This window comes from Erpetoichthys calabaricus, chromosome 7 (assembly GCF_900747795.2).
Source record: "Erpetoichthys calabaricus chromosome 7, fErpCal1.3, whole genome shotgun sequence".
NCBI classification, from domain to species: Eukaryota; Metazoa; Chordata; class Cladistia; order Polypteriformes; family Polypteridae; genus Erpetoichthys; species Erpetoichthys calabaricus.
This window is the reverse complement of record NC_041400.2, coordinates 79,377,935-79,401,060: the sequence shown is the minus strand read 5'-3', so window position 1 is coordinate 79,401,060 and position 23,126 is coordinate 79,377,935. Positions and strand designations below refer to the sequence as shown.

Genomic DNA, 23,126 nt, shown 5'->3' with positions numbered 1-23,126 from the left:
AATAAAGATTTCACTACAGTTAGTAAGATACTTTGAGACGCGCACTATTAAATTAAAAAACTGATCTGTGCACTGAAAAATGTATCATTGTTTCCCGACAGAATTTAGCATTATGTCCAAGAACATCTTGTTTGATTGATTAATTCAATAGCTTCTTGGTGCCCCTTGGAAAAGGGGAAAGAACGGCAAAATGCAGAAGCACATGCCTTTTCCCAAAACAACAATCCTTTCCCCTTGTTGGGTCCTCACTGCCCAAACGGGCCCTTCCCTTTTGATCTCAAAATGAAAGTTATCGTCCTCTATAAAGCCGGCACGTTTCCTCTAGTAATCACACTTCGACTACAGACTTACGACTACTGCCAAGTAAAGTTACTTGAAAATCAACAATGGCCTCTCGCATACCTGGGCTCTTCCTTGCTTTGTGCGTCCTCTGGTGTTGCACATGGGGTGAGTTTTTAAACTTCATAGCGCGATCATTTTCCGAAACGTTTTCTTTATATATAATTTACTTAAACGATTTCTTATGGGGTTCGGAATTGCTGTGTATATACCGCATTTTATATGCTACATGTTAACAATGTTAATTATTTGCGCGTTTCACTGAGTACTGAATCAGTCGAATGAAACACATCCGAGGTAAAATCCCTGTCTGCCTCCTCAAGTGCATCCTCACACTGACGTCACATGGAACTGACTCAGTCTATTTCTTTTACTTGCTGAGTAATCTCAACCCGAAGGATTCGAAAACTTTTGCAGTGTTTATATAAATTGTGTGCCTCAAAAATAAGCAACAGTACCACAAAACAAAATCCTAACACAAGCTTTGGGAGGCAGTATTAAACGTCACAGAAACGGTTTTTTATGCTAAAACATTAGTACAGACTTCTTGCTTCTATCGATTTCTACGGGCAGCTGCAAAACACTGGAAGGCGTAATTAATAGATATTAAGGTGATGGTTAAGTTTATACACGTTTAATATCGTTGATATCGTTTAGTAACTTTGCTAATTTTCAATGAAAATGATTACTGCTTTATTGATGTAGTACTAGGGTGTTGTACCATGTTAGCCATTATGAATGTAGTAAAAAGTCAAGCAAAATGACACCTTTTATTGGCTAACTAAAAAGATTGCTTGACTTTTCATTGCTTTATTGATAAAACATACTTAAATTACTTTTGTCTATGAATAAAAAATTGCACTAAGAATGTTTGGAAATGAATAAACTGAAGGATGTTGTTTATCTCCATGTAATTTGTAAACGGCTCCACAGATCCGATACCATAAATGTTAAACCTCGTATCTTTGCTCCTTGACTGACCTGTCAAACTGACTTTACTACACGTTCTTGAGTAAAAGTAAACGTGCTTCGAATTACGCCTTTACTGGCGTAATTCACAGTTTTTTCTAAATTATTATTTAGTACACTTTTGTGATATCAATGTAAGTAATTCCATGATAGTGCAGTGTCAACCACATCTTCACTCACATCAAAAGGGATAAATTGCTAATCTGTGCAGGGTGATATCCCCGTGGACCGTGTATCATTATGTGCTTAAACGTGTACAGTCCCTTGGTGGTACGGGTGAAATTCTCGTAAATTATTTAACTGCATGGGTTCCTTTATTTGTACTTTCAACTCTTGTAAATATTTGTCATTCTTTTCTGACAGTTTTATAGTTAGTTTATTCAGCGTTGTAAGCCATGTAATCATGTAAGGATATTTTTTTTTCTTGCAGAGACCTTCGGAGACAGTAATACTGTACAAGATTGCTGCTTGCATGTCAGCAACCATCCTATTCCATTCAAACTGGTGAAAAGCTACAAAAAGCAGGAGCTGAGTAATGGCTGTCTCATTGAGGCCATTGTGTAAGTTGGTTATGTAGTTTCTATTTTGAAAAATAATATACAGTTCTATAAAACATTTTAGGAACTAACTAATAAAAATTAAGTGGATATTCAGTTATATAGTAGTAGACAGCATATACAGTAAACCTAGCTGAATGACATCTATTACTTCGATACACGCAAGTAAAAGACACCAGAATACACTTGACTTGAAATATCTAATACTTGGAAACATTTGCATGACTAGAAAAATAATTACTACACCATTTTTTCCTCTCGGAATCTTGGCTGGTTAGGTCTGTCTATAAAAATCTGCTTTTAATGCTTACTGAATTCCACACCAGAATATAAAATCATTTTCAGTTTTATTAAGTTCATTTAGTAATGACAGTGTTTTATTGGAGTGTTCTTCAGGACACTGCATCTAAATGAAAGATTTTAATCTTTAATAATGACAGGTTACTGAGGAGTATACATTCCTTCTGATGATGTGTTTAGTTAGTGAAAGGCAATAATTAATAGCGATGTTTAACTTAAATATTTACAACATAAATAAGTTCAACACTATTTAAATTAGGGATTCTCAGATTATGGGTTACAACCTCATTTGGGGTCACCAGAGGGTCACATTGAGACTGCAGATTAAAAAAAAAGTAGGACAACATGTTTTTATATTTTTTACATATTTAATTTAAAATACTTTGAATTTAAAAAGTAATATTTTGAGCAATTGGCATTTTATAACCAGAAACAGGCTGTTTAAACACTTCAACAGATGCTACAATTGTACATAGTATGTGGGTCATAAAATTTCCTCATCCATAAAATTGAGTTGTGATATAAAAAAAGTTTGAAAACTATTAATTTAAATCCAGGAAGGATAGTGCCAGAGTGGGTAGAACTGATAAAAAAATTAAGTACGTAAATGCTTAGTAAATTCCAATATATGCTCTATATTACACAGGTTTTAAAAACTCTATTCATGCTGAAATATAACTGGAGCCTTAAAAGGGGACCTTGCAGAAAAATTAACATCATATTAATTAAAATATTAATAGTATGTTATCAACTTGTATAATATCCTGATTGAACTCCAGAACACATATCTGAGCCTGGTGGGGGGTCATTTCCGTCTGCTTATACAGATGGAGAAAAATTCTTTATTTGTAATATGGGGATTCAAAAGAGTTGTTTAGATTGCTCATAAGTATGTATTAGGTTGTTGCCATTCATTGCAAGGATCTTAATAATCTAAATATTTCTTTGAGTGCAACCATGGATTAAATTTGGAAAGTTTATTTGATAGCTTAAATGAGCACCATATTACAATTTTTCTAGACTCTTTTCTACAGTATATTGAAATCTAGTATGTTTTAGGGAAGATTCTGTATTGATCTTTTAACCAAGGAAGACAGATTAACCACATCTGATCTATGCTGTTTTAATCAAAATTTTTTATTAATGCCTATACACTGTAGTTAGAATATTTTAGTTGAATGATGGGCCTGTGGTCTTCAGTTCAGCAAAACTGGACAGCAAACACTTGAAATTCTAACAAAATGTAGCAAATCATTTGATTGTGTAGTATTTCCACATTTACCTTAACAAAGAGTAAATCAGTATGAGAGCACAATGTATTATGCACAGGGTCATGTTTGTAAAATAAATATACCTCTGTAACAGTTCTACTCGTTAAAATGTTCTCCATCATGGTTTAGGCTTTGATACACACCTCCTTGTTGTCTTAACCAAATAACTCTTCAGTACACAGTGTGGTGGAGCTGGTTTATCTTTCTCAGCTAACTGGAGACATAAGGCTAATTTGGCCTAAGCCACATGTTCCGCAACTCTGCACCGTCATTTTATGTAACAAAGGGAAAAGGAACAGCATCTAGCAAAGGGACTGATTTACTATATAACAGTGGATTTCTTTCTTAGATGAGTGGTGCTGAGCTCATAAAGGTCAAATTGATGTCCAGTCACTGAATTCATTTGGACAGATTGGTGGTGCTTGGCCTACTGTATTTGTTTTTTGGGTGTAGTTGAAGTGGTTGCATCTCATATCTACATTCTTTAAGATCTTATTAAAAAATAATACATTTTTTGACAAATTGTTGTGATGGGTTAAGCTTATAGTAGGCATGCCAGTAAAGTTCTCAAAGATCAGTCTTTATTAATGACTTAGAAGGTGTCTGTTCATGTGTCACTGTAAATATGACATCAGATATTTCGCTTGATGATCTGAATACAGATATTACACTTCTGGGAGACTATGTCAGCTTGCTGTGTGGCTGATGATGCTCTGGTTCTAAAAACATTGTCTATGTTGTTTGGCTATTTAATAGTGTATTCTGACCTCTCATAAAGTAGACATGCTTAGTGAATGTTTTTGCCAGGTGGTAAAATCTTAAATTATGAACAACCCCTCCTAATGTGTCTTTTAATAATTTGACTATTATTATTTCAACTTCCCAGGTTCATTACCATAAAAAACAAGAGTCTATGTGCACCTGTTAATTCTCGTTGGGTTACAGCTCTGCAGAAGAAGATTGACAAGAAATTACAGTCATATAAAACAGTTCCAGGGAGAAATGGTAAGTTAGATGAATATCTCCTTGAACTGTGTGAATATATATGAACACATACTTTTCTATGCCTTTTTGGTGTCTATTGACCATTTATTTAGACTTATATACACATTTTTATATTGGTTTTATGGTAAGAATAGGAAGGCAAATCACTTAGCAAATGACTTCCCACTTCATTATAACAGACTGAGTCCATAGGCTTAAAGGCTCATGATCTTGCTGTTGTCTGTTGGTCAACTTTCAACTATGTACAGGAATCTAAAGTAGTTGAACTTTTCCACTAAGAATAACTATTTTCCAATTACTAGAAGAAATATATGATCACACAGTAGGAGGTTCTGGTTTTAATCATATCCATATGACAACTTAGAGTAAATCACTGAAATTTTTATCAAATGGCCTGAACAACATCACATCATCTGCAACAAAAATACTTTTTCTCCCTTTGAATCCTTAAAATCACATGCTCTTCAAATTCTTCTTGCTTTATGAAACCACTCTGGCCTATTATCAATATAACAGGTACATCTTATTTCTCTCTATAAATAACATCCCAGTTATTTTGGCAAACCGAAGCTCTCTCAGTCAAAGATGTTGAGGTTGGTAAAATGCCTTCACCAAGACCACATATCAAAATATATGTTGGCCTGGATTAGTATAATATCCAGAAATCCACACTGAGTCATAATTTCCCAAAGCAGTCAAAGAGATTTGTAAAGAGTAATGGACTAGCCCTGTATCGATTCTTGTGACATCAAGATCCAAGAAGTCAGGATAAATTCTTTGATATTCTTCATTAATTAATACAGACAACAGCCATCATCCAAAGTTTCAGCCCTTGTGCTTAATGCCATATTGAACAGGTCTTTTATCACACTTGTCAAATTTTGTCCAGTCCCTTCATCATTTTAAACAGAAACTTATTCAGGTAAGGAGGCAAAATTATTCATTACATACTTGCTCATTTGTACTGATAATAACACCAGAATGAATTCAGTACTTGTTGCTTCCTAATTTTGCATAGATTCCAAATTGAAAGGTTTGAATTGACTTAACATTTGTGTAAGTGAGTGTTTACAAGTGAGTGAGGCAGTGTGTCAGTTAAATTTTGTGATTTGTTTGTGTGCGTATGTTCTTGGGATCGGGTTATAGTGGACCTCAGCCTGGCCTAAAAAGTATTGTTCTGTCGAAATACCTCTCTTGTTCAGATATATTTCATGATGCTTGTAATAAGACATGTTCAGTAAACTATGGTGCTTTATTAAACTATATGTAAAAAGAAACATATCGTTTGTGTTTCTCTGCACACCAAAGTATACCTGAGGATACTGAAATGTGTTAATTATAAAAGATCTCATGGCCAACCTGGAAGCTAGGATTACTAGTGTATCTACAAAGAGGTACACAACAGAAACAGTGTATGAAAGATGCTGAGCCCTTACATGACCGGTAGTCCTTTAAAATCCTCCATTAGATTAATATAAAAAAAGCACACAGTCTTCTGCTGATGCATTTCCTAAATTTGAAATGTTTCCTGCTTTGGAAGTCTATATTCATAAAGAGCCTATGTGTTATTCTAAAACACTGTAAATTTTATACCTGAAGGCAGCTAACTAAATTTCTCTTCTCAATGGCATGTTTCGTGTTGTGCTTTTATTACTTTAGAAGCATTCTTTGTATTTTGGTATTTTCTCATTAAGGAGAGTTTTCTCTCATAGATACAAAAACACCTTCCTAGCTGCTTACTGACCCTGAAAATTTAATTTGTGTCAAAATACAAAACCTTTCACATTTTCAATATATTGTTGCTTGTTTTTGTGTTTTTCAGAATCCTTTAGGAACTAAGGCAGATATATCTCAACTCTTTCCTGGTGGACTTTTTGTGGATTTTTTTGCAAATGTGAAAATTGAAGCAGGTTAGCACAGTTGCTGTCTGGAAAAAATAGTGAGATTTGCTGGGCTCTTTGATGTTCTGCATGTATCTGAAAATCCCAGCCTGCATTTAATGTTTTCATTTAGGCTTTTACGTTCATTTTCATAAACACGCTTTAAAAAAGTGTATATTTCTGCTCAATCTGCAAATATGATTTTATTTTTTTCAAAAGCCAGGCTGATTTTGGCATGTGCATTTTTTGCTGTTAAGGAGCATTTTTACCTTCATGATTTTGGTCTTTGCAAAAAAAGAAAAAAAACAAAATCTATTAATTTGTTAAACTGAACAAGTTTCATCCCTTTCTAAATTAGGCAAATTATTGAATTAAAGAAAAGTTGTCAACTGATAAAAAAGTTAATTTTCCCATTTTATGTATTTTTAAATTTATATTGATGAATTAAACATCAAATACAGACATTTAATGTTAAATTAAATGTAATGTTAGTCATCTTTGTATTTCTCTAAATTTGGATTCCTCATTTTCAGTTGTTCCCCACTGTACACAAAGTTTCATGTTAAACCTGTAATTTATAAAGAATTAAAACTCAATGTTTGTCATATTATCCTGTCACTTCATGCCCTGTCTGACAGCATTAAAGACTATTGTAGAATGTATATGAATGTATGTGAATATTTTAAATTCATGTGTTATATTAATAACATTTTTGTACTTTTATAATAAAATGTATTCATAAACTCTTAAACATTATTATTGTTGTGATCCTTTAATTACTGAAAGCCAATCGTCTTCATGAATGTATTTTATTTTTTTATTTTTGCTATGTGTTTTTTCCCAACATAATTGCTAAATTTTACTTTATGCTAAGTCTGCCTTTAAACTGAAGGTGTTTCAGAAGTATCTTAAATTCATTATAAACTGTATCACAAGATATAACACCATCAAGCATTTTGAGAAACACTGATTTAGTGATCAAAAATTCTTTGTGCCTTCAGCAGAAAACAGAGTGCAGGTAAACAAAAGCTAAAGTACAAAGCATTCCCTCAAAAAAAAAAAACATTTTGGATGTCTACAGTCAGTTATGAGAAGAAAAAGTCCCAATCAAAATTAGACAAAGTTACAGCTAAACAACTGGCCACGCATTACTTTTTAAACATTCTACTGATATCATATAAGTTCATGCTGGACCATATGAAAAATTAAATCCTGTTAAATTTCATGGGCTAACGTAGCAACTTAGCCCCAAGTGTCACTGTAGGTCAATAAGAAGAGGAGTAGAATGGAGTAGTGTCAGTAACTTAATTATAATAAATGCCACACTGAAATTTGTGTGCAGATCACTAACTAGAATAGCTGAAATATAAATACCTGATCAGCAGCTCTAGACAGGTTATGGTGGATTGAAATAGTGAGTCTTCAGCCTGTATTTAAGTTATGAGACTAATCAAACAAGAAGGAAGATCATTTACTACATTAGGGGTGCTGAAGCAAAAGGTTCAGCCTTCCAAAGTAGATTTATTTACTCTTAGAAACATTAAAATCTTGAGATTGCAACATACAATATGAGTAGTATAATGCATGCACCTTCTGTCAAAATGATTGATGAGTTAAGCCCCGCCCCTTTTGGATTGACGTCATAAACTCCGCCCCCTTCCGGTGTTCCCGGCCGGAAGTCCGTCACTTCCGTGACCCTCGCCCATCCTGTTTTTTACCCCAGGAAACGGCCAAGATCCGTTTGGCGGATGTCCGGCCCTTCCTTGAACCCTCCCATCCTGTTTTTAAACCAGGAAACACCTGTCCCTTCCTTGAACCCTCCCATCCTGTTTTTACCCCAGGAAACATCTGTCCCATCCTGTTTTTACCCTGGGAAATGGCCAAGATTTTATTTGATGGATGGGTGCCCCCTCCTTGAACCCACCCCACCTCTCCCGAGGACAAGTTCAGGCAAGTCTGTAGCAGACCCTTCCGTCCGCACCTCTTGGTGGTTGCAGGCCTTCTGACTTAGAGTTTCCTGCCCACGGTCGGTTAACCCTGAGGACGCCCCCTTCCGATCCCCGCCCCTAGAGGAAGAGACCGCCCACACACACACACACACACACACCGGATGGCCGTCATAGTCATTTTGACTCTGAGTCCAGCCCCAGGCCAGTCCTTGATCATTTCTCCCCGAGGAGAGACAACCACACACGTTTCAGCCTGTCCATTCTGCCTTATAGCCATTCCTGACTCTAGTCCTTTGGGTAAGAAACTTTATTATTTAAAATATCTAACCTTTTATCTAAGTCAAAAATGATTTCTTCACCTCACAGACCGTCTCTAAGCTGAAAAAGCCTTTACTTCACCCCAGCCGGGTGCTGTCCGGCTCTCTGATAGATAGATAGATAGATAGATAGATAGATAGATAGATAGATACTTTATTAATCCCAATGGGAAATTCACATTCTTCAGCAGCAGCATACTGATACAATAAATAATATTAAATTAAAGAATGATAATAATACAGGTAAAAAAAAAAATCTGCCTGTAGCCCAAGGAGAGATCGCCTTCACACACACACACGCACACATACACACACCCCAACATGTTAAGGAAGGGCCCCTACCATCCAAGCCTCTTGGGGTCCATTCCTGTCTCTATTGCTTTGGGCAAGAAACTCTATTATTTAAAATATCTAATACTTTATCTAAGTCAAAAATGATTTCTTCACCTCACAGACCGTCTCTAAGCTGAAAAAGCCTTTACTTCACCCCGCAGGGTGCTGTCCGGCTGTCTGTCTCGGAGCAGGCTGCCTGTAGTTTCCAAACACAAGCTGCCCGGTTCTCTCCGTCTACTGTTGGAGCAGACCGCTGCGCGTGCACGCAGAACAGGCAAACTTTCTGAACGCGCAGCCCCAGGAAACTGACAGACCACAAGGCTGTGAGGCACTGGGACATCGTCCTGCGCACAAGCGTATCAGGAGCTAAAGCCACGAGATGAAAAAGTTTTTAATTGATATAAGAGCTGTAAAATCACGCACACCGTTAAATAATAGGTAACAGAAACCTTTTAAAGAACGTTTGAGATGTATAGATTTCAAACCCCGGAGTTATATATTTAAAAAATCCCTGCCAAGTGAAATTGCCTTAACCCTTTGGGGGCTCCTGTTGGATAGCCTGAGCTTTAAGCCTCGTATCAGATCGTTCGGGGCAGTGTGAAAAAAAAAGGTCTCACCTTGTGATATTAAAAGATTTCGAATGCGTACAAAAAAAAAAGCTGACTTTTAAATGCTTACAAAAAAAGCTGACTTTAAAATATTGGAATTTTTCGTTCAAAAGCGCGGATAAACCCACAGATGTTTCCGTAGAGCGGATAAGGTCTCCGGACAGATAGACAATATTTGAGCATCCTGTTTAATTGATTGTCACGGCTAGTCTAAAATAAAAATCATTTCAGCCCCAGGAAACTGACAGACCACACGGCTGTGAGGCACTGGGACATCGTCCTGCGCGCGCATGCGTATCAGGAGCTAAACTCCCCACGAGATGAAAAAGTTTTTAATGATATAAGATCTGTAAAATCACGCACACCGTTAAATAATAGGCAACAGAAACCTTTTAAAGAATGTTTGAGATGTATAAATTTCAAACCCGGAGTTATATATTTAAAAAATCCCTGCCAAGTGAAATTGTCTTAAGCACCTCAGTAAGGCCTTTGGGAGCTCACAAGCGTCTGAGCTTTAAACCCGTATCAGATCGTTCGGGGCAGTGTGAAAAAAGGTCTCACCTTGTGATATTAAAAGATTTCGAATGCTTACAAAGTTGACTTTTAAACCCGAACAATACACGGATGTTCACGGCCAACAGCTCTGACATCCTGAAGCTAAGGGGGGTGGGGGTGTAGCTATTAGGACGGCTCAATCCTTATACCGACACAAAAGATGTTCACACATAATTACTTTAACATAAGGTTCAGTTTGAAACACACTTAAAGTGAGGCCAGACATTTGCTAAAATAAATCTATGCATAACAAAGGATCCTTTTTAAAAAATACAGGACTTTTCGATGTACGGCCTTCTGCACAGAGCACCGACACTCAATATAACGGTAAGACCCGTTCACGACTATTATAAGTGTTAAACAAGCGTGTTTTAAAACGGAGGGATGAATCCTTATATTTTATACTTAATATTTCCAAGTTGATTCTCCGGTAATTCCCTTTTAAAAATATTTGTTTACAGTGGGCAGGAATTATCAGCATGTTAATTACACAGCGCGTGTGTAGGAGCGTGAGCGCGATCGTGTGTATATAAATTGTAGCATTTTATATTTCTATGTCTCTATCTACGTGTACGACGATTAATGTTCATAGGACTGAAGCAAACAGTATTAGTTTTTTTTTTTCTCTTACCGAAACGGGCTTTACAATCAATTAAGTTTTGTCTCGGCGTCTGAAATTCAAACAGGTTCTCTCCTCTGAGAATATTCAGGCCTGGTTTAAAAGAGCAGGCCGGGTGTGTAATAGCTCGGACATAAGACGTCAGTATTCTGAACTATGTACTCGGTTATTTTTGTACGGAGCCGCCTGTTTTAAAAGTCTGATAACGAAACATTTATGCTTTATAAAAATTCTCATTTGGACAGCCGGCTGGAGACAGACTGACTGAACCCTGAACACGGACCCAAGAATTTTGTATCTTAATACACAGGGGCTCTGAGATCAGGCTGTCTGTTTTTATTTAAGTCTTTAGATTTTAAAAAGTTTGCTTGCGAGTGTATTCATATTTATACCCGTGATCCTATTAAACTAGTAATGAAAGGAATGGACGCGTTTAATAGGGGTCCGAGAAAACCCTCCTTTCTGATTTAACGGTAATTTTCTATCGCAGAGTTTTTAAACGGTGCAACGAGCCTTCTTCAGCAGAGGGTTGAGTGCGTGTGTTACTGGGGTATGTTTTACCAGGCACAGAGTATCCAATATACTGTATTAACACGGTACTAGTCAGGATTTCACTTTGTTTTTTAAATCTGGTACCTCCTTTTTCCATCTTGTGCATTGTTCAGTAAACCTTATTTTGGTGGATCAGAACATTTTTTTGGTGGATCAGAACATTTTTTGGTGGATCAGAACATTTTGCTTACACCCCAATCATTATTCTCTTTAGGTTTTTAACTGTTATACCTACATTTTATAAGTTTCAGCAGTCCTTGTTTCTGTGACAGTAACTTAATCATATGGTGTAAAAATCCAGACTACTCACTTTTTAAAAGCTCTGAATTTACCAATTCAATCAATATGTCAGCTTTGGATCCATTTCACCAAGGCAATTTGGGGGCTTCCTCTTTGTAGATTTTAGTTTGAAGGGACAGCATTTCTCAACCTTTAAAACTGTGTTATGAAAACTTGGGTCACAAATACGTAATCGTGTCCCCCTAACGTTTTTCTTTTTTTTGAAAGGAGCCCCCAATACCAATTTGTTCTTTTTAAGTAATGATATAACATAGAGGCACGTTTTATTATACCTACTTAACTTTTAGCGACATTTATCTAACTCTATATTTATTTTTCTAGCATCAGAATGTAGTTTGAGTTAATTTGTTATGGTTTCAATAGATGTATTTTTCATGTTTTCGATTCTTGTTTTCTTTTTGTTATGTCGCGCCCCCCCTAGGGGGACAGCCCCACAGTTTGGGAACCACTGTGTAGGGAATGATTTAAACACTCTGCTTCACTTCAAGTTAAAGTAGATTTGCTCGGTTATTCAGCTATCCATCGGTGTTCCATTTTTGGTATAAATTGCATTTAGTCTCTCTTTATTTACTAAACGTTTTATATTTTGAATAGAAAACAGTTATCTTGTTCAGGTTTTAACTTAAAACAGCATTTTCATCATCAGGCTATGAACACATTGATACTCAGGGGGGCTTAGTATAATACAAAGTTTTAGAAATTCTGTTACTGCTTGGTAATAGCCATCCATTTTACCGCAGTTATAAACCCCTGAAAAATAAGAATGGTTATAGGACGTTATATAAGCCTATACACTACAGGGCTGATCAGGCTTATTTTGGACATGTTAGGCAAATCAGGAAGGAAAATGTTTTAGTGAATAGTTACATAATATCTATTACCAGTAACGGCGTACTGCACGATAACGTACAGTGAATACACTTGACTTGAGCATTCATAGTATTCCTCCTCTTTCTCAGGACATGTAGCATTCGTTTGCTCAGAGGATGAGTGGCTTGCTGCTTCCTGAGCAGCTTTTTTTTTTTTTTCTCCACCCTAGCGGCCCCCTGCTTCTCACGCATGCGCAGCACGGCCGCCCTGCTGCGCGGTGCCGAGAGTTGATTCAACAATAAAAAGAGTAATAAAATCATCACCCGAAAGCGGATAGTAGCCGTCACGTAGTATATGTGTAACAAATTTCAAATCAATAGGTTTGCGAGCTACAGGTGATTTAAAATCCTGGACAGCTACGTTAGCTTATTATAGAAGAAGATATGTGTTAGCACAAGGATTACAAGTTTACTAAAACTGTGAGGTTTATTCTTTCTTTTAGGTAGTCCAAGTTACATAGGACATCTAGCCTTGAAAACGGCTTTTTCCCCCATCTGTTTGTGAAAAAAAAAAAAAAACATCCTTTGTTTGAGTCGCATTCAGGGTGAAGGGGATGTAAGTTTGAACTGTGATTCCAAGAGTCAAGAAGTGGTTGCATTCTTCTTGATTACGAGTCAAAGGCCCCGGGGTTTGTGCGGTGATCATGGTCAAGGGCAGATTTAAGCTAGACATTATTATTATTATTATTCCAAAATGAAACATTGACTCGCCCATATCCACATCAAGCAAGTATCACAAATACAAGACAGTAAAAAACTAAATTTACAAACAATAAGTCGCAGAGGAAATTAAGAAACATATTAAGAACGGATCAACAGGGGATCAACCCAAACTCACAGCACACTGCAACTGAACCTACGTGTTTTGCAGTATATTATTAGCTAAACGGTCATCTATTTAGCCCGTTCCTCGGATTTGCAATGAGTTGGGCAAAACATTATTTAACATCTGAGAGTATGAGGCTAATTAACATTAGATTGGTATTGTTAGGACCTTATCCGGCACTAAAAGTTGGGTTTGTGTTCCTCCAGAGTCAGGAAGAACATGAAAAAGTGGAGTTATAAAGGAGTTATTACAATTTGAAAAATTGTCATAAGGTATAAAAAACATTGATATGGGGACAAAACCAGCATGAAAAGAAACCTTTTTGAAATAAATAATAAGCTTTTTTGATGTGAACAGTCTGGAATAGTCTGAAGATGTCTTAAAGAGTTAATTTTTAAATAAAGCTTGCAAAAGTAATATTAAAAATATTAAAACTAAATAAAAATATAGAAGTACCATTTAATGATATCAATTAGTGTTAAGTATATTATCAAGCACTGGGCGCTGTTTATAAGGTTTATTTAATTTAGTTATAAGCAAAATGGTTGGATGCATTTAGCTTTGAAATTAACCATAGTTTGATACAGCTTTAAGAATGAGAATGCAAGACAAACCTATACATTAGAACACTCTAGACGAGAACAGGCCATTCAGCCCAACAAAGATCGCCAATACTATCCACTTATTTGCACTTAATAACAAATGTTGCTGTTTCAATTAGGATATCTTGGATCTGTGTTTTCTTTTAACCTTTTGACAAGAAACCCCTGGTCAGCGAAATATACCCCATATATTGAAAATGAACCGTGCCGACATGCTAACTAAATAGATATAAGATATTTTAGAATATGGACCTGGGCTCTACCCAGATGATTCTGACAAACTAAGGGGTCTCCACTTAATTGCCAAACTTTCTGCGGGTGCTATGGATCTTGTAATGGAGAATGCAAAAGATTCTATAATCTTTAAGGGGCATGTGTCCACAGTGTTAACCAACCATAGTACGTGATGTTCAAAATTCAACTAATGTTTTTCAGAAGAGATAGGACAAGTGCGGCGTGTGTTCTGTATTCTCTTTTCTGTATTAACAATTCACAATGACCAGACTCCCGAGACCTTAGGTTTTTTTTAATGTAGAAGTACATTTCACAAACATGAATAAGAGACAATCCATCAAACCACTCTTGACCCAAAACAGGACCAAGCAGGGGGGTGGGACCGACATCCCTCAAAATGCTTTTGACACAAAGAAGGGCCAATCAGGCGGGTGGGGTGGGACACTCTTTTCAAAGAGTCTTTGGCCGCCCCCAAGCGGACAGGATTTGCCGGGCTATAAAACAACTTTTTCAACGACACTCCATCCTCGACGGTGAAAGAAATTAGGGTTAAGGTTTAAAAATCAAATGTTACTTTATTGGTCATTTTCAAAAACAATACTAAAATTCAGAAAGGTTTTACCAACCACTTCAAAACAATATTACAATTGAACAGCCTGTTTAAAAGCCTGTGATATCACCGGTACATTCTGTTCAGACACTTCATCTGATTTTCCATGTCATTTACCCCGTAAAACCCTAAAGGTCCATCAGACCTATCCAGTACAGAAAAAATGTTGTTTAGAGAAAGCATCGGCTATTTACCGTATTTTTGAGTAAGAGGCTTCGTCCATGTTATGAAAGTCTTGTACGTTGTACAATCGACTCCTTAATAGAATGTTCATTTTTCAGTTCGTCAGCAGCATTTTGTACAAAGGCATGAATCTGGTGAAACGGCCGAAAGATGTTGAAACAGTCCAGAGTCTTGATGACCAGGCTCCTGAGCCACGGTTTGCGGAAAACAGACAGCAGCTGCTGAACGGGTCAGTCTCAAACAGACACGTAGTCCGTGTCTGGCCGGAATGGTCTATTCAACATCCTTGACAGGTACTTTTAGGTACTGATCCATTATTATATCCGGCAGAGCCGCCATCCAACTCTGGCCCAGCTTCATAGCCTTTGGAAATGTTTCACCCAGGGGCCGTCAGTTTTTTCAAGGGTCATGCCCGCATAATCCGCATCCTTGGTTGATATTTTCCTCTACCAGGTTGTACACGGCCTGGCCTGAATGGCTATCTCCTCAGCCTCTGCTAGGCTCCCCGAAACATCATTAGCAGGTACAAAAATGTCAGGTACTGCGCGGTTCTCCAGGAAACTATCCGACCCAGACATATCACCAGGGGCAGGTAATGGAGGCTCAGGCTCCTAGATCTGGTCAGTTGAAGACATAAGAAGGAACGGCCAAGAAGGCTGGTCTGGAGGCTAGCTGTTAGGCGAAGAGTCCTCGGAGTCGGGCACGATAGCCTCACGTCAAAACAGGCCATCGTAGGGGCCCGTCTGGCCTGTAGACCATCATGCCTGATCAGGAGCATAGCCTTAGTGGTGCTGATTGTTAACTGTTCAAAACACATCGTTGAAAAAGTTGTTTTATAGCCCGGCAAATCCTGTCCGCGTGGGGGCGGCCAAAGACTCTTTGAAAAGAGTGTCCCACCCCACCCGCCTGATTGGCCCTTCTTTGTGTCAAAAGCATTTTGAGGGATGTCGGTCCCACCCCCGTGCTTGGTCCTGTTTTGGGTCAAGAGTGGTTTGATGGATTGTCTCTTATTCATGTTTGTGAAATGTACTTCTACATGAAAAAAAACCTAAGGTCTCGGGAGTCTGGTCATTGTGAATTGTTAATACAGAAAAGAGAATACAGAACACACGCCGCACTTGTCCTATCTCTTCTGAAAAACACTAGTTGAATTTTGAACATCACGTACTATGGTTGGTTAACACTGTGGATACATGCCCCTTAAAGATTATAGAATCTTTCGCATTCTCCATTACAAGATCCATAGCACCCGCAGAAAGTTTGGCAATTAAGTGGAGACCCCTTAGTTTGTCAGAATCATCTGGGTAGAGCCCAGGTCCATATTCTAAAATATCTTATATCTATTTAGTTAGCATGTCGGCACGGTTCATTTTCAATATATGGGGTATATTTCGCTGACCAGGGGTTTCTTGTCAAAAGGTTAAAAGAAAACACAGATCCAAGATATCCCTAATTGAAACAGCAACATTTGTTATTAAGTGCAAATAAGTGGATAGTACTGGCGATCTTTGTTGGGCTGAATGGCCTGTTCTCGTCTAGAGTGTTCTAATGTATAGGTTTGTCTTGCATTCTCATTCTTAAAGCTGTATCAAACTATGGTTAATTTCAAAGCTAAATGCATCCAACCATTTTGCTTATAACTAAATTAAATAAACCTTATAAACAGCGCCCAGTGCTTGATAATATACTTAACACTAATTGATATCATTAAATGGTACTTCTATATTTTTATTTAGTTTTAATATTTTTAATATTACTTTTGCAAGCTTTATTTAAAAATTAACTCTTTAAGACATCTTCAGACTATTCCAGACTGTTCACATCAAAAAAGCTTATTATTTATTTCAAAAAGGTTTCTTTTCATGCTGGTTTTGTCCCCATATCAATGTTTTTTATACCTTATGACAATTTTTCAAATTGTAATAACTCCTTTATAACTCCACTTTTTCATGTTCTTCCTGACTCTGGAGGAACACAAACCCAACTTTTAGTGCCGGATAAGGTCCTAACAATACCAGTCTAATGTTAATTAGCCTCATACTCTCAGATGTTAAATAATGTTTTGCCCAACTCATTGCAAATCCGAGGAACGGGCTAAATAGATGACCGTTTAGCTAATAATATACTGCAAAACACGTAGGTTCAGTTGCAGTGTGCTGTGAGTTTGGGTTGATCCCCTGTTGATCCGTTCTTAATATGTTTTTTAATTTCCTCTGCGACTTATTGTTTGTAAATTTAGTTTTTTACTGTCTTGTATTTGTGATACTTGCTTGATGTGGATATGGGCGAGTCAATGTTTCATTTTGGAATAATAATAATAATAATGTCTAGCTTAAATCTGCCCTTGACCATGATCACCGCACAAACCCCGGGGCCTTTGACTCGTAATCAAGAAGAATGCAACCACTTCTTGACTCTTGGAATCACAGTTCAAACTTACATCCCCTTCACCCTGAATGCGACTCAAACAAAGGATGTTTTTTTTTTTTTTTTCACAAACAGATGGGGGAAAAAGCCGTTTTCAAGGCTAGATGTCCTATGTAACTTGGACTACCTAAAAGAAAGAATAAACCTCACAGTTTTAGTAAACTTGTAATCCTTGTGCTAACACATATCTTCTTCTATAATAAGCTAACGTAGCTGTCCAGGATTTTAAATCACCTGTAGCTCGCAAACCTATTGATTTGAAATTTGTTACACATATACTACGTGACGGCTACTATCCGCTTTCGGGTGATGATTTTATTACTCTTTTTATTGTTGAATCAACTCTCGGCACCGCGCAGCAGGGCGGCCGTGCTGCGCATGCGTGAGAAGCAGGGGGCCACTAGGGTGGAAAAAAAAAAAAAAAGCTGCTCAGGAAGCAGCAAGCCCCTCATCCTCTGAGCAAACGAATGCTACACGTCCTGAGAAAGAGGAGGAATACTATGAATGCTCAAGTCAAGTGTATTCACTGTACGTTATCGTGCAGTACGCCGTTACTGGTAATAGATATTATGTAACTATTCACTAAAACATTTTCCTTCCTGATTTGCCTAACATGTCCAAAATAAGCCTGATCAGCCCTGTAGTGTATAGGCTTATATAACGTCCTATAACCATTCTTATTTTTCAGGGGTTTATAACTGCGGTAAAATGGATGGCTATTACCAAGCAGTAACAGAATTTCTAAAACTTTGTATTATACTAAGCCCCCCTGAGTATCAATGTGTTCATAGCCTGATGATGAAAATGCTGTTTTAAGTTAAAACCTGAACAAGATAACTGTTTTCTATTCAAAATATAAAACGTTTAGTAAATAAAGAGAGACTAAATGCAATTTATACCAAAAATGGAACACCGATGGATAGCTGAATAACCGAGCAAATCTACTTTAACTTGAAGTGAAGCAGAGTGTTTTACAAATCATTCCCTACACAGTGGTTCCCAAACTGTGGGGCTGTCCCCCTAGGGGGGGCGCGACGTAACAAAAAGAAAACAAGAATCGAAAATATGAAAAATACATCTATTGAAACCATAACAAATTAACTCAAACTACATTCTGATGCTAGAAAAATGAATATAGAGTTAGATAAATGTCGCTAAAAGTTAAGTAGGTATAATAAAACGTGCCTCTATGTTATATCATTACTTAAAAAGAACAAATTGGTATTGGGGGCTCCTTTCAAAAAAAAGAAAAACGTTAGGGGGACACGATTACGTATTTGCGACCCAAGTTTTCATAACACAGTTTTAAAGGTTGAGAAATGCTGTCCCTTCAAACTAAAATCTACAAAGAGGAAGCCCCCAAATTGCCTTGGTGAAATGGATCCAAAGCTGACATATTGATTGAATTGGTAAATTCAGAGCTTTTAAAAAGTGAGTAGTCTGGATTTTTACACCATATGATTAAGTTACTGTCACAGAAACAAGGACTGCTGAAACTTATAAAATGTAGGTATAACAGTTAAAAACCTAAAGAGAATAATGATTGGGGTGTAAGCAAAATGTTCTGATCCACCAAAAAATGTTCTGATCCACCAAAAAAATGTTCTGATCCACCAAAATAAGGTTTACTGAACAATGCACAAGATGGGAAAAGGAGGTACCAGATTTAAAAAACAAAGTGAAATCCTGACTAGTACCGTGTTAATACAGTATATTGGATACTCTGTGCCTGGTAAAACATACCCCAGTAACACACGCACTCAACCCTCTGCTGAAGAAGGCTCGTTGCACCGTTTAAAAACTCTGCGATAGAAAATTACCGTTAAATCAGAAAGGAGGGTTTTCTCGGACCCCTATTAAACGCGTCCATTCCTTTCATTACTAGTTTAATAGGATCACGGGTATAAATATGAATACACTCGCAAGCAAACTTTTTAAAATCTAAAGACTTAAATAAAAACAGACAGCCTGATCTCAGAGCCCCTGTGTATTAAGATACAAAATTCTTGGGTCCGTGTTCAGGGTTCAGTCAGTCTGTCTCCAGCCGGCTGTCCAAATGAGAATTTTTATAAAGCATAAATGTTTCGTTATCAGACTTTTAAAACAGGCGGCTCCATACAAAAATAACCGAGTACATAGTTCAGAATACTGACGTCTTATGTCCGAGCTATTACACACCCGGCCTGCTCTTTTAAACCAGGCCTGAATATTCTCAGAGGAGAGAACCTGTTTGAATTTCAGACGCCGAGACAAAACTTAATTGATTGTAAAGCCCGTTTCGGTAAGAGAAAAAAAAAAACTAATACTGTTTGCTTCAGTCCTATGAACATTAATCGTCGTACACGTAGATAGAGACATAGAAATATAAAATGCTACAATTTATATACACACGATCGCGCTCACGCTCCTACACACGCGCTGTGTAATTAACATGCTGATAATTCCTGCCCACTGTAAACAAATATTTTTAAAAGGGAATTACCGGAGAATCAACTTGGAAATATTAAGTATAAAATATAAGGATTCATCCCTCCGTTTTAAAACACGCTTGTTTAACACTTATAATAGTCGTGAACGGGTCTTACCGTTATATTGAGTGTCGGTGCTCTGTGCAGATGGCCGTACATCGAAAAGTCCTGTATTTTTTAAAAAGGATCCTTTGTTATGCATAGATTTATTTTAGCAAATGTCTGGCCTCACTTTAAGTGTGTTTCAAACTGAACCTTATGTTAAAGTAATTATGTGTGAACATCTTTTGTGTCGGTATAAGGATTGAGCCGTCCTAATAGCTACACCCCCACCCCCCTTAGCTTCAGGATGTCAGAGCTGTTGGCCGTGAACATCCGTGTATTGTTCGGGTTTAAAAGTCAACTTTGTAAGCATTCGAAATCTTTTAATATCACAAGGTGAGACCTTTTTTCACACTGCCCCGAACGATCTGATACGGGTTTAAAGCTCAGACGCTTGTGAGCTCCCAAAGGCCTTACTGAGGTGCTTAAGACAATTTCACTTGGCAGGGATTTTTTAAATATATAACTCCGGGTTTGAAATTTATACATCTCAAACATTCTTTAAAAGGTTTCTGTTGCCTATTATTTAACGGTGTGCGTGATTTTACAGATCTTATATCATTAAAAACTTTTTCATCTCGTGGGGAGTTTAGCTCCTGATACGCATGCGCGCGCAGGACGATGTCCCAGTGCCTCACAGCCGTGTGGTCTGTCAGTTTCCTGGGGCTGAAATGATTTTTATTTTAGACTAGCCGTGACAATCAATTAAACAGGATGCTCAAATATTGTCTATCTGTCCGGAGACCTTATCCGCTCTACGGAAACATCTGTGGGTTTATCCGCGCTTTTGAACGAAAAATTCCAATATTTTAAAGTCAGCTTTTTTTGTAAGCATTTAAAAGTCAGCTTTTTTTTTTGTACGCATTCGAAATCTTTTAATATCACAAGGTGAGACCTTTTTTTTTCACACTGCCCCGAACGATCTGATACGAGGCTTAAAGCTCAGGCTATCCAACAGGAGCCCCCAAAGGGTTAAGGCAATTTCACTTGGCAGGGATTTTTTAAATATATAACTCCGGGGTTTGAAATCTATACATCTCAAACGTTCTTTAAAAGGTTTCTGTTACCTATTATTTAACGGTGTGCGTGATTTTACAGCTCTTATATCAATTAAAAACTTTTTCATCTCGTGGCTTTAGCTCCTGATACGCTTGTGCGCAGGACGATGTCCCAGTGCCTCACAGCCTTGTGGTCTGTCAGTTTCCTGGGGCTGCGCGTTCAGAAAGTTTGCCTGTTCTGCGTGCACGCGCAGCGGTCTGCTCCAACAGTAGACGGAGAGAACCGGGCAGCTTGTGTTTGGAAACTACAGGCAGCCTGCTCCGAGACAGACAGCCGGACAGCACCCTGCGGGGTGAAGTAAAGGCTTTTTCAGCTTAGAGACGGTCTGTGAGGTGAAGAAATCATTTTTGACTTAGATAAAGTATTAGATATTTTAAATAATAGAGTTTCTTGCCCAAAGCAATAGAGACAGGAATGGACCCCAAGAGGCTTGGATGGTAGGGGCCCTTCCTTAACATGTTGGGGTGTGTGTGTGTGTGCGTGTGTGTGTGTGGGTGTGTGTGTGGAGGCGATCTCTCCTTGGGCTACAGGCAGAGGCCTCCTGCTCCGTGACAGAGAGCCGGACAGCACCCGGCTGGGGTGAAGTAAAGGCTTTTTCAGCTTAGAGACGGTCTGTGAGGTGAAGAAATCATTTTTGACTTAGATAAAAGGTTAGATATTTTAAATAATAAAGTTTCTTACCCAAAGGACTAGAGTCAGGAATGGCTATAAGGCAGAATGGACAGGCTGAAACATGTGTGTGGTTGTCTCTCCTCGGGGAGAAATGATCAAGGACTGGCCTGGGGCTGGACTCAGAGTCAAAATGACTATGACGGCCATCCGGTGTGTGTGTGTGTGTGTGGGCGGTCTCTTCCTCTAGGGGCGGGGATCGGAAGTGGGCGTCCTCAGGGTTAACCGACCGTGGGCAGGAAACTCTAAGTCAGAAGGCCTGCGACCACCAAGAGGTGCGGACGGAAGGGTCTGCTACAGACTTGCCTGAACTTGTCCTCGGGAGAGGTGGGGGCGGGTTCAAGGAGGGGGCACCCATCCATCAAATAAAATCTTGGCCATTTCCCGGGGTAAAAACAGGATGGGACAGATGTTTCCTGGGGTAAAAACAGGATGGGAGGGTTCAAGGAAGGGACAGGTGTTTCCTGGTTTAAAAAAGGATGGGAGGGTTCAAGGAAGGGCCGGACATCCGCCAAACGGATCTTGGCCGTTTCCTGGGGTAAAAAACAGGATGGGCGAGGGTCACGGAAGTGACGGACTTCCGGCCGGGAACACCGGAAGGGGGCGGGAGTTTATGACATCAATCCAAAAGGGGCGGGGCTTAACTCATCAATTATTTTGACAGAAGGTTCATGCATTATACTACTAATATGGTTTGCGTGCATTGATAAGTTACCCTCATTAATAAATAAAAATATTTATTTTTTCTAAAAGCAAAGAGAAAGGTTATCATTTATCCACTTTTTCATCATAATCATTTTGGAGCTTTGTACATTTTTATGGTGCTGTTATGAATTGGAGTAGCAATTCATTCTGTAAGCAGTGGAAGAAAGAAAGACCAGGAAATGGTAGCTCTTTTAAAGGAGGAAAGGCATAGTCATTTAACAGGTAGAGGTAGAAAAACAGAAAAAGGATTATAAAAAGCAATCACAAAAGCTACAAAATGCTATCCAAATATTGAAGGTCAAAACATGTCCAGTCCCTCTCCTATTAGCCGGTCCCTAATTCCTAATGAAAAAAATGTGGAGAAAAAGGTTGTGTGCTCAGTCTAATATGTGAACACCTGAAATAGCATGACATCATCTTTAAATAACATAATACTAAGACATAAGGAAGAAGCCTGATCCCATGGTTATAATGGCATGTAGTAGCTGTCAACAACATTGTTGCAAGCTGTGAGATAACACAAAAAGCAGCAATACTTTCAAAAATATTTAACAATGTGAATATATTAACATTATGAAAAAACAATCTGAAATATACATAAAATTGGAAAAAAATGGGACAAAAAGAGTTCTAAAACATCTGATCAAAATAGAGCCTTTCGGGACATACCTACCAAGCTTGCCTAGAATTTATGAATGAAGTTGCCTAAACAAATGCTGTGCAATGAAAATTCTAAGCAAGGACCCAGGATCAATCCTAAAGGCATATCTGATTAGTTCTAATAAATAATTTAGATTTTTTTCACATAAGTTACTGAT

At 37.9% G+C, this 23,126-nt stretch overlaps 1 protein-coding gene across 1 annotated transcript; it reads left to right on the top strand.

Annotated features, from left to right (window-relative positions):
- Window positions 1-283: 283 nt before the first annotated feature.
- LOC127528854 (C-C motif chemokine 19-like) lies at window positions 284-7,072 on the top strand. Its single transcript, XM_051930167.1, has 4 exons — window positions 284-447; window positions 1,739-1,868; window positions 4,323-4,441; window positions 6,264-7,072. The coding sequence occupies exons 1-4, from the start codon at window positions 387-389 to the stop codon at window positions 6,278-6,280; spliced, it is 327 nt and encodes a 108-aa protein (XP_051786127.1). The 5' UTR covers window positions 284-386; the 3' UTR covers window positions 6,281-7,072.
- Window positions 7,073-23,126: the final 16,054 nt, after the last annotated feature.